At 39.2% G+C, this 12,489-nt stretch overlaps 1 protein-coding gene across 9 annotated transcripts in view; it reads left to right on the top strand.

The window, feature by feature from the left end:
• Window positions 1-1,724: 1,724 nt before the first annotated feature.
• EPHA5 (EPH receptor A5) overlaps window positions 1,725-12,489 on the top strand; it is a 408,082-nt gene continuing 397,317 nt past the window's right edge. For 3 of the 9 annotated variants that reach the window (XM_070791523.1, XM_070791516.1, XM_070791522.1), the window contains exon 1: window positions 1,730-3,014. In XM_070791523.1, coding sequence (XP_070647624.1) covers window positions 2,855-3,014 — 160 coding nt within the window. In that variant the 5' untranslated portion in view covers window positions 1,730-2,854. Of the gene's footprint in view, window positions 3,015-12,489 lie in introns of all 9 variants that reach the window. The other 6 variants (XR_011567208.1, XM_070791524.1, XM_070791521.1 and 3 more) reach the window with 4 other exon arrangements.

The raw sequence follows: 12,489 nt of genomic DNA, 5'->3' as shown, positions 1-12,489 counted from the left end.
GGGACAGAGGAGTCTGGTGGGCTGCTTTCTATGGGGTCGCACAGAGTCGGACACGACTGAAGCGACTTAGCAGCAGCAACAGCATGGATACTTGGGGGAGGAAAACCAAATCATTTCTTTCTTAGAAGAGAAAACACCAGTCTTGAATGCTTGACTATCCTTGGACACTGAGTAGGGTTTTACACGAGAGATGTGTGTGACGGGAAGAGGTGGGGGAAGTATTAAACATTTTGAGGAGGTGAAACTTCTGTAGAATGGAGTGCCAGATGTAAAAGCAGAGAAGTATGAGACATTTTAGGGAATACTGAATTGAAAATTTTAGTGTAAAATAAAATAGAAAATTTGTTTAAGCTCTTTGGAGTAGAATGTTTTCAAAGAAAGGCTGAAGAAATTTGGTAATTTTGCAGTCAAAGGTAAATAATTGGAGATAGATGAACAGAGTAGTAACAGGAATGCCAAGAATAGAGGAGGAGAAGATAAAGGACAAAGGAAGAGAAGAGAACTTGAAGATCATCTCCAAATCCCTCATTTTACTGGATACAAGTCCTGAAGAAGTAAAACAAGCTCAAAGGCCCATTGAAGTGCCTATGTTTCACACACAGCATTATTATGTGTTCATAGACTTTAGATAACTTCCTTGATAGTCTGTTTGGATATTTTTAAATGGCCCAACTATAAATTTAGTGGGAGGAACTTACATTCTGAATGGTCTTCAAATAAAAACATACACTTTAACTTTGCATCTCACTGTGAAGCTGTTTGCCCAACTGAAAGACTGATTCACTGACATTCCTCTAAATTTGCTTCAATCATTTGGAGCATGTTTTAATAGAAAGAAGCTGCTTTTAGATTTCTGGTGCCAAAGCATTTCAGGGGAAAAAATAATCAAAGATGAGCTTCCACCTCTTTCCAAAATTGCATCACCGCCACTTTATTCTTTCATTTTTATTTCAAATATTTAAACAAAATACAAACGTCATCAGCTAATCATTATGAGAAACTTATTGTGAATACAAACAAGGCACTGGATATTAAAGTTGATGAGCAGACCTGCCTTTTTTGGGTGTGGGTGAAAATCCAGTCTTTATAGTAGTTACTATGCACCAAATTAAATGAGATACCTTTCCTTCTAAAATCATACTTTTTTGTAGAAGTTTTATTTGCAGTCTTTTTTTAATGCTAGTATACTAGAACTGCCCTTCAGATGGACCTCTTTGAAAAAAAATGAATGAGAAAATTGAAGAAAAATAAATAAAGCAAGAGTAGACATAATAGAGATGAAACATGGAAAGTTGATTGTTTTCAACAGTTTTTCTAAATTATTTGTGTCTCAATGCAACAGAACACAAGAAATTAAAATATTTTTAATTTAAAATATCCTGAAATTAATTTCACTGGAATTAATTTCATATATCTGCATATCATATAATTTCTAAAACATAAAACATTCCATCAGTGAGATTGATGAATTAAATCATCACTTCTTAAAGTACGCGGCACATCACAATTTTCAATCGCCAAATTCCTTGACTCCCTGAAATCTCAATCAAAGCTACCTCGTCTGTATTTGGACAGTCTGCCATTTACTTAGAAGAAAACGCTGACTAATTATCTCATTCCAGCCGCCAAAGTATTGAAAGAATAGAGCGGGTCAGTAGCAGTAAGCGGTTAAGGGTGTTAAATAAACTACCCACGGACTCGCACAGCCTAGGAATGCTGGGCGGTGTAACAAGGTTGTTGATGCCACAAGCCTGCGGTGGGCAGCAGGCAGTCGGCCAAACCCACGGCCCCGCTCCTCTGAAGGCTGCCTGCTGAACTGGGGCTGGTTTCCCTTAAGCCTCCCGGGAGCCCGGGTCTTGGCAGGCGTCGTCAGGAGAATTCTTCGCCCTAATTATCCGCGGAGGAAGACGCGCCTCTCCCGAACACCGCTAGGCAACACTCACCGCGGCAGCCTCCAGATTACTTCCCTCCGCGGGTGTGGGACTCCGTTTAAGCAACTCACACTTACAGTAGATTCTCACTGGCGAGGCTGCGAGCAGCCGAGGGAGGGGGAGCCGGGAGGAGGAGGAGGAGGAGGAGGGAAGAGGGTGGTAGGCGCAGAGCGGGAGGCCGAGGAGACGCCAGAGCTCCAGACTCAGCAGGAGCGCGCTGTGGCGGTGCAGTTCCGAGCTCGCCAGCCTGGCCGCGCACACACAGCCTCCTCCCGGAGCCGCGGGATCCTCCGGGCTCCGGGCCGCCGCTGCAGCCGGTCCCTCCCTCGTCAGTGCTCAGCCCGCAGCTATTTCCTTCTGCTGGCGTCTTTGAACTCTCTGGATCTTTTCCTCCGCTCGCCTTGCTTGTCTTTCCCCCACCCTGTTTTTTTCCCCCAACTCCTCTTCCTTTCTCCTTAGCCACCCTGCTATTTTCTCCTCTTTTTATCGAGAATTTCTTCTTAAGATGACTTGTTTTCCTCACCTTCGTCCATTTCAGCCCTGAAGACTGAAAAGGAGCTTTTATCTCCCCTCCCCTCCCTTCAGTGGCATTTCAAAGACCTCCATCCTTAAAAGTCTATAAAGAGGCACAGAACGGGACGCGGGACCTTCTCGACACCCTCGAGTCCAATCCCGAACTGCACTGTCCGCCGTCACTAGTATTTCATTTAACCCCAGTGGAGAGGACGGTGTGGGGCTCCGGAAGCAAACTTCAGCCGTACAAAAAGCCCCGCGGTCCCCGCACTGGGGCGAACCGCGGGCCCGAAGGTGAAGGAGCCTACGGGGAACGGGGAGGAACCACGAGCCTCTCTCACCCCCTCCGCAAGGCGAGAGCCGTGGACTGAGCGGCGCGGGACAGCGGCGGCGGAGGCGGCGAGGACAAGATGCGGGGCTCGGGGCCCCGGGGTGCGGGACGCCTGCGGCTCCCCAGCACCCCTGCGTCCCTGGCCGGCTGCTCCTCCGCACCTCGCAGGGCGCCCCTCTGGACCTGCCTTCTCCTGTGCGCCGCGCTCCGGACCCTCCTGGCCAGCCCCAGCAACGAAGGTAAAGCCGTGGGGGTGGGGACCGCTGCGACCCGGGGCGGAGGGGCGAGGCGGGGCCTGGCCGCGCGGGTCCTGGCGAGCTGGACGCGGCCGCCGAGACCGAAATCGCACCCCTCTTCCGTAACTAACATGGGTCGTCCGCTCTCGCTAGCCTTTTCCCTCCGGTTCTCGGCCGTCTCCACTCGCATTGTTTGACTTTAGCCGCGGAGCGCTCGGCGCGGAACCTGGCTGTGGACCTAGGCTGACTGGGGGGGCTGGGAAGTTGGAAGCCAGGAGGATAGAAGGCTTCGAGACCCGCGCCGGGAGGCTGGGTGCGGCTGAGTCCCACTTGAAGCGTGTGGGGAAGTGGCATTTCGGGCTTTAAGGAGTGGGAACTGTTTGAAGCGCAATGACGGGGATCTCGGGAGCGGTGGGGCTTTTAGAAACCGTTATTTGGGGCTGGGGCTGGGGAAAGTGGTGGGGGTGGCTGGATGCTTTTATTTTGGGGTAAAGTGCCTTCTGGGAGCTGTTATTTAGGGCATCGCCAGCTGCTATTCTAGGGTGGGTGGTAAGAGCTTTTATTTCTCGCCGGAGGGGGGATGGAGAAAGACGGACAGCGCCTCACACTGTGGGGGTGTGCCGCACTTTGGGGGTCGTATGATCACCCAGACGAAATGGAAGTCTGGAAGGTGGGATGCCGCGGGAGGCGGAGGGTTCGGGGGAGGGGAGTGTCGCCGCCTTGCACCCGGAGAGGAGGGCCGACAGGGGAGCGGCACCTGCGCCGCTCTCTTGGCTCCCGGATCTAGGCTCAAGCCTCTCCGCTCGCCGCCCTCGGCCTCCGGGTCAGCTCCGCCACATTCACTGTTCTCCCGCGCCCGGACCGCGCAGCCAGCCAAGGTTGGGGCAGCATCTTAGATCCCATGTGGGTTACGAGAAGATGGGGTCTGGGTGGTCAGCTCCATCACGAAAACATCAAAAACCTTCCCACCTTGGCGGGAAGGTTGGGGTTTCGATTTGGAGCCCCGGATGCCTCGAGTGAAGCACAGAACCTTAAAAATTTTCTTCCACTCGTGGGGCAGGGGACGCGGGACCGGAAAGATGAAGCAGCAGCGGCGGAGTCGTGTGTGTCCTCGTGACTTGCACGGGTTGTGTGTTGGCTGTAGGGGAAGGGGCTGAGCTGGTCTCGGAGCGCTGCTAGCTCCCTAGGAACCGTGAGAAAAACAGGAAGGATCAATACTCCTCTCCCCACCCCATGAGCTTCTGTCTTTACCCTCCAAATTTGTTTTTAAAAATCTGATTTAGGGGTTATATGTAGCTCGATCTATCTCTCCATCTATCTATCCGCCTACCTACACATCTGCTTACCTGCCTACAATACCCCATGCTTAACACAAGCAGTCTGCATTTTTAACCTCCCTGGTAAAGTTGAAAAAGTGTTTTCTGAAGTCGTGTCCTTTTTTTAGTATGTTAGAAGTCCGGAGAATTATAACAGGGTTAGGAGTCCTTTTATGAACTGTCTTACTCTATTGAAAGGGGCAACCCGGTTTGGATTTAAAGAGTAATAGTAATATTTTATTCTTTCGTGTGTTCCCATTATGTTTCTTTCTTCTTTTTTTTTCTCCTAGGTATTATGAGGGAAAGGGCATATGCAGAGGTGTAAAGGAGTAGTAGCTCTTGGTTAAGAGAAAGGGAAGAAATGAAGTCTCAGGGAGGGTGGCGCTAAATGGGAATAAGGGTCCAGACTGAAGAGAGAAGAGGCAAAAGGAAATGGAGGGAAGCAGGGAAGTAGAATAGGTCTCCTGTGGTGTTGTAAGAGGACCTGGAGTCTTGAAGACTGGCTGACATCACGGACTTAATACCCACAGGTTGTGCTGTCCTTACCCAGCGAGTGGAACAGTAAAACTTGGGCTTCAGTGAGATGGGGATTGCAGGGGTCTAACCAACAGTGAGTGGTACTCTACCAGCCAGTATTCTGAAGACAGTAGAAATAAAAGCATGTCTGTTGTTTGGGGCACATTTTGTAACTACACTATATTACATAATAATATGTTATGTAATAAATAAAATGTTACAATTTTACATATATATATGTGTATATGTATGTATTTGTATATTTCATCTGCTTCATCCCTTCTCTGCCCAACAGTTTTCTGTTAGTGTTATGCCAGACTTTTTATTAATATGTTCTTTTTGTTTCTCCATGATGCTGCTATGCTAATCAAAGAACAAGAATATAAGATATTTATAACAGCAATTTATTTATTTAAATATTCAGATTGGAGTTTTCAAGTTTGCTTTGGATTGTTTCTGAAAGAACTTTGAAAGAAAGATTTTATGTATGCACTGACGCCTTTAAAAACTTGTTCTATACGTTGCTTTCTGCGACCTATAGATGCTTTGTGACTTCTCAGACTGTAGTGTACATATCCATTATATATGTGTATGTTATGAATGCTCCCGTTATGTGACGAAAAAAATTTCAAGTCAGGTAGAAATAAATGGAAGTTTACTTTTATAATTGGTACTCCAGTCATGTTTAAAATTTAAGTTTGGTTGACATAAATAAGCAAAATTGAACAGAAAAAGTCAAATTTATATCTAGAATCTTGGACTGATATGAAATAAATGTTAAAATATACTGGGTAATAGAAATAAGAGGAAAATTTACTCTTTAGCTTGAACTCTAGGATAAGGTAAATATATCTTTAGTTGTCTTACTACATGTGTTAGGCATGAATACATATGGAAGAAACCTTTGAGCTACAGTATAATACACAAGAGTTTTATTGTAGAATAATGCAGAGGCATATAGAAGGCAAAACATTTCTCTAAGATTGATCAGGCAGGACAAATATTAGCAAGTGTATCAACAAGTGAAAAATTTAATAGATTTAGTAAGTAAAGGAAGCATGTCCACTGTTATGAATATTGGAGGTGGCCCTGAACTTTTTCAGTAACTGCCACTTTTTGCTGTTGGGAGATATATTTGTAAACAAGCATTATTTGACAAGTGCTTTTCGCAGCAGGGATTCTTGGCCAATTACTGCTGAACAGCTCTGCATTGAAAATGATTCACCCACAGTGAATCAAGCTTAATTCATTGAAGCTACAGTTAGTAATGTCCCAGTAAAGTGCTTCTGACAGTTGTCAGCAGTTTGTATTTGAAAAGTCCAGTTTCTTGTCTCTGAATGTTTTGTATGTTTGAGGAAGTGGGATGGAGGGACTCTGAGGGAGAAAAAAAAACACCACATGAGGGGAAAAATTGAGGAGGGGTGCTGAACTGTTTGAAAAACAATCATAAAATTGTAGATGCTTTCAATGGAAATAAAGAAAAGGAAGAAAGTTTGTTTTAGGGTTTTTTCTTGGTTTATAATAGGACCAGGCCCATAAAACGATTGGACGACATAATAGATTTGTAAAACTAAATGGCTTTGTTGTGTGGCCTTGTCATCCGGTTGTAATTCACTTCCTTAGATAAAGAGGCAGGACCCCACAGAAAAACCACAGTAAAATTATTCCCTCACCAGGATGCTACTGAAGGAAAAAAGAGAGCCATTACCCCTGTTTGAATCATAGATTGTTGGAACTAGAAAGGCACCATGTAGAGTTTTGGCTTTTTGTTTTATAAACCTTGAATAGGGAGCAGAAGGTTGGGTCTTGAAATTTTAAGCCTTTTTTTGAGGTAGACAAAGATCTTCTTGGGTGTCAGGGTGACATGTAAGAGGATTTCATATCCTCATATAAGGGGGGGAAAGGGTTGAACAATTTCAGCAGTTCTAATGGTTGTTTTCCTTTGATTGAAACTATTTTTATTATAATATTGTCATTTGTAAATATTATTAGTTCTTTATCTAAGTCCACATAGGATATAGATGGTATGGGAAGAGGATTCTTTTTTTTTTTTTTTATGCTCAGAAACGTGTTAGTTGCCATTATTTATATTATGAACATTCTGCTTTACAAAATGTGATCCTTTGACATTTTCTACATGAAATATCAAAATGAGATGATATAGCTATTTATAGACAAAACAATCCCAAAACATTTGATTAAACATTAGACTTTATTCATTGTTGCTACTGCAGAGAAAATGTCGGTGCTTTAGTTATTTTCACTACACTTTTGTTGATTGACTTGACCACTTGAATCTCCTTTGTTTGGTGTGCTTTTTTTAAGTATTTGCTTGAGTGACCAATTTATTTCTCTTTCATTTTTTTTTTTTTTACCTTTGACTATAAAAATAGGATATGATGTACATGATTGTATTAACTAACAATAGTTATTTTTCCTTTTATGAGTCAAATGTTCTTGTTTTAAAAAATGTGTTCTTAATATCTTAAAGAAAAAATGGCTGTAAAAATTGATTAGTCTTTATACTTTATTTTTTCAATTTAAATTAGCAGATATATTTTATTTTATTAACGAATAACTTGAACTTAAGTTAGCAAAGGTATGTTATCATTCAAAGATGATTATGATATTTTTAATAATCTTAAAATACTTTTACTATAGTTTTCATGAAGCAACAAAATTAACTCAAGTTCCAATATTCAGCCTTGCTTGTAAATCATTAAAAATTGATTGCAGTATTTGTCCTTTTGTTTTCTTTCCAGAAACAGTGATATTAACTATAAAAGCAATATGAGAGCTAAAAATGTAAATTGTTACAATAGAGATTCAGTGATTCTTGCTGTTCTAGTATCTCTGGCGGGTAGGTATTTATCTATAGAGAATAGTTCCTACTGGTATGCTTTACTGGGTAAATGCATATTTAGTTATTTAATCAAAATATATATAATCAGTTGGATAGGTAGTGATTTCTTCAAAGGTGTTATCCTAATCTATTGTATACATAAGCATTCCTAATGGTATTTTTAATTGACATTAAAAAATGTATCATATATTCTATCACAGACTAAATGGTACACTTATGTTTCTATAAATGTGTAAAAAGGTTGCTAAAAAATAGTTTTATTTTTTTAAATAAATAGATTTAATAAATAAGTAAATAAATAGATTTAGAAGTTCATATTTTTATAAAAAGTTTAATAAAATGTAACTTTCAAATAATAAACAAAATAAATTTATTCAGTAAGATATATTTAATATAGGAATGAATAACTGGAGATTCTCTGATCTGTTCATAACATTTTTGAAAGTATTATTATATAGGAATTAGAAAACTGGAAGATTTGATAGTTATTCACTGTGAAAATCTTAACTGAATTGTTGGTTCTATTGAAAATGTTATATCAAAATGTAAATGACCTATTTTTAAGTATTTGTTTTTTAACTTCCAAAATAGCATGAATACTTAGGGGGTCTCCATTTTTCATAGCTTTACTGTTCCTGTTTTAGTTTTGGACTCTCTAGACGTTTGTTTCTTCAGAATTAGTGAAATAGATTTTAAAGTGTTTGAACAAGACAGAAATTGACTTTTGAATAAGAAAAATGTTTTAAGAATTTTAAATCCAAATTTTGGACAACAGCTCATTTTTTTATAATACATTTTGGTAACATATACAAGGTGTTGTAATAGAGAACTTTCCACAGAAATAGTACGATCTGATGTCATAAATTGTACTGGAAATAGCTATTTATAAATCAAACTACAAACAGTGGTACAGGTATTCCTGAATATTAAAATTCAGTTGGAATTTACATTTTTCTTTTGACACTGGAGTTTCATGTGTATAGGTTTTGTTCATTTCCCTCATTCTAATCACATAAAATAAGAAAAGGTTTTAATTTAAAATTTATATTAAAACAGCAATAGAAAACACTTAATTGAATGATTTAAAACATAATTCTAGTCAATGAATCTCATGAGAAATAGAGATTTTAAAATTCCCTTTTAACTTACTTCATTATCATCTTAAAAATTTCTTAGCCTGTATAATGTAATTGTAAAGCAAAAAGTAAATAAAAAGAAATACTGCAAGGTACATAAGTACTGTCTGGTGAAACGGGATTTATGATCTTTCATTTTTTTCTAAAAGTTCAAGTTTGTCGTCTAGTATCTCTAATGAGAATTCCATGTGTTGCAAAGCTATAAAATAAAACTAATTTAGTAAATGCACTACTTGGAGTTTTTGAAAACTCTGTGGCTTAGCATGATGACTTTTATTACCAGCTGCCATTTTTTGTTGGTAAAATTTTAATGATTTTTTTTAATCTTTAGCAATTTAAATAAAACATAGAGAGACCTTTCTGTCATTTAAAACATGCTCAAAAATCCTTTTTAAAAATATGTGCGACTTGTGTTTTTAAGATCTCAATGACAAGCTTTATTCTAGGTTTTTTTTTTTTTTTTTTACTGTAGATTCCACAACCTTAGTCTCTGATCAGTTTGTATGGTACTTTATTAATATCATCTAAACTATTTCTTAAACTCTTAGAATATACAAAATTTCATTGATCAGAAGTTGACCCTCGGTCATGCATTCCAGTGATTCAATGTCCATGGCTTTATTGCTGTGCATTTATTAAGCAGAGTGCAGGAACTTGGTCTGATAATTGTGGTTTGTGCACATGGATTACCTATGGGGTATGTGGTAAGATTGTGGTGAAGCTTTTCAAAAGAAAGGTAGGGAGGGATGTCAAGATGGTATCACTATGAGCTTGATATTAATAAAAGTACTTGGGCTTTATTTTTTATAACACTAAAAAAGACCATAGTTGCATGCACACACACACACAGACACACAAATATACATTTGATTTTGACATTTGTTTTACTGACTCTGAAGATATAAACCCCAGCCTCATGGAAAAAAGAAATAACTTTGGTTCATTTTATTTCATTCATTTATTTCTCTTTTATTTCTCTGTAAGATCCACAGTTTTGTTGAGTCATTTCAAATACTTGTGGCATTAAACACCCCACAGATGAAATAATTGGGATTAAAGTGTCTGTGATGATTCTAATTCTGTTACAGTTGCTGGACAGTTGCCCAGGCTGTCTTCTTCATCCATCACACACATCTTTGGTTCTAACTAACTGGGCTCCTAACTTTGTTAAGTAAATGATCTTGTTTTTTTTTTTTTTAAAAAAAGAAAAATCAAAGAGCCAAAACTGGAGGGTTGAAATGTTTTGCATATGCTTTGTGAGAAAATGTTCCTACTTGGAAACATGTTTCCGGCTAAGTATTGGAAGATTTAGAGAAAATACAGTCTGTTCTTTTACTCAGAGATGGGTAGTGTCTTTTATCTTCTATGATAATTTCACACTCTTATTTTCATCTGTCACATCTCCTTTTTCCCTTTCCCACTCTCTTTATCTTTATCTCATTTTCCTCCTTTCTTTTTTTCTCTCTCCCTCTTTCCTTCCCTCCTCCCCTGTCAGATACTCCATTTATGCAAAGTCAGAGCAAAATAAGGGAGTATTAGCTCATCCATGCCTGTGAGTTCTAATACCTACAAGGAAGTAGGGGTGATCAGACAATATAGTCTTCTGTTAAATAAATCATGGGACACAGTCGTTAATGTTAAAGAGTAGGTTGTAGCAAACCAAGCTGTGTATTTTTTACAGGATTCTTAAGTCAGAAGTACAGGAGTTTAGGTTATCGGTCAGTTTTGTGCTACTGCTACAGTCTATGCGGTTGCAAAGAGTTGGACATGATTAAGCAACTAAAACACACACACACACATACACATACACACAGCTCACTAATTTATTTTGCACTGACTGCCTCTTCCTATTCCAAGATGCTTGTTAATGTCTTTTCTGTGGAAAGACAAACTCAGCAGGTAGACCGGGCTGGCACCAGTTCAGCACAGCAGTCCACAGCAGGCCCTCTCTATGAGCCAAGTTGTAGCTTTTACCCAGAGCCTTGGCCTGTGTGCTGCCTGGACAGGTGCGGCCACTGCCCCATGTTTTGGAAGATGACAGAGGTCTTGCTTCTCTCTCTCAGTGTAGTGATGCTGCCATGAAGTCTCCTAAAGGAGGAACAACCAGCCTTCTGAGAAAAGAGGAAAATACTTGGGAACTGCTGTGTCTGAAGGATTTTAAACATCATATTTGATTTTTCTGGAAGTAGGGGTGGAAGTAGAAACAAAAGAACCATTTAATATTGCACGTTTTCAGTCACCTTTTTTTTTAAATTCATTTTATTCAAGCCTGAAAAAATGAAGCAGAGAAAGGATTAAATGGCATGGAATTACAGAAAAATAAAGGAAAAGATAAAACAAAACCAAACTTCTGGCTTTGAAATCCAAAAAGAAACTAGTTTTGTTTTGAGATTGTGTTTTTTTGTATTTTGTTTGTTGCTTTGGTTTTTTTTTTTGTCCCCCCTCATCTCCATCATTTACCATCTGAATTCGGTGGACACTTATTTTGTTATTATTATCAATTTGTTTTAGTCTCAGTTCATTTATCTGCAGTATGATACTGCTTCACATAATTGTTGTGGAGAGTTGACAGTGATAATTTTCTAATTGGTGAGCAGTACATATGTGCAAGTTGTGGGAATGTGGCTGGTTAGAATGCTGCAGAGTCCATATATGTTAATGCTTTTCTTGCCAGGTAAGCGGTAGAATATAGGGAACATCTGGAGCAGCAGTTTAGTGGATTTAAGTTTATACTATATGAGGAATCATCCTTAAGGAAAGGAGTACAAAAAATGTTAGTTCTGCAAGTGTAGCAGAAATATGGACTTAATGAATACTTTGCTGGTCTCTCAGTGACATGGAAGTGACCCATGTCATTGAGGGCCCTGTAACTTAATTTTAATGAACTTTTCAGTAACTACTTCTCACTAGGTAGTACAAAATGGGAACATGTGAAGACCATGAAACAAGCCCTACTATGTATGAGTGAGTGTTCTTGAATCATCCATGTCAGATTCCACATACTAAAAATTAAATGTTAACCCTTAATTTTCACTTGTGAAAATAATGTGCAGAGTATGTATGTTGCTTAGTAAAATTCCTAGAGTAAAACAGGTATACAACAAATGTTAGTCCCTTTGGTTTCCCCACTCCTAAATGTGAGCTATTTAAGACAAGTTTTCAGGATCTCAGATTAGTGTCTTCCTTGCATTGGAATGGAATCTGGGACAGGAAAACAATCTAGTAAAAGGAACAGCATATGCACATTTTCCATAGAGCTAAAAATCAGTCACATGCTGTTGTCCTAATTTTCAGCTGGTTTGCTAATTATTTAATATTGAATACTGGGGTTTGGTTAGGAAGTAAAGCAAAAATCATCAGTTCAAAGATCATGGTTGTAAATGTTGTCTTTTACCTGATTATTCCTCAAGGAGAGGTCAGTTTTTTTTTTTTTTTTTTAACATTTCTTCTTTTTAAAATTTTAAACTTATTTATTTTTAATTGAAGGATAAATGCTCTACAGAATTCTGTTAGTTTCTGCCAAACATCAACATGTTTCTCACTAGCCACAGACGTATCAAGAGATATCTTCAAATGTTTAGATATTTACTACTAGCATAAAAACTTAATAGTATTTAATATAATATATAATGTATATTTTAAGTGAC

This window comes from Bos indicus, chromosome 6 (assembly GCF_029378745.1).
Source record: "Bos indicus isolate NIAB-ARS_2022 breed Sahiwal x Tharparkar chromosome 6, NIAB-ARS_B.indTharparkar_mat_pri_1.0, whole genome shotgun sequence".
Taxonomy (NCBI): domain Eukaryota; kingdom Metazoa; phylum Chordata; class Mammalia; order Artiodactyla; family Bovidae; genus Bos; species Bos indicus.
The sequence above is the reverse complement of the archived record's forward strand: the minus strand, read 5'-3'. Positions and strand labels throughout refer to the sequence as shown.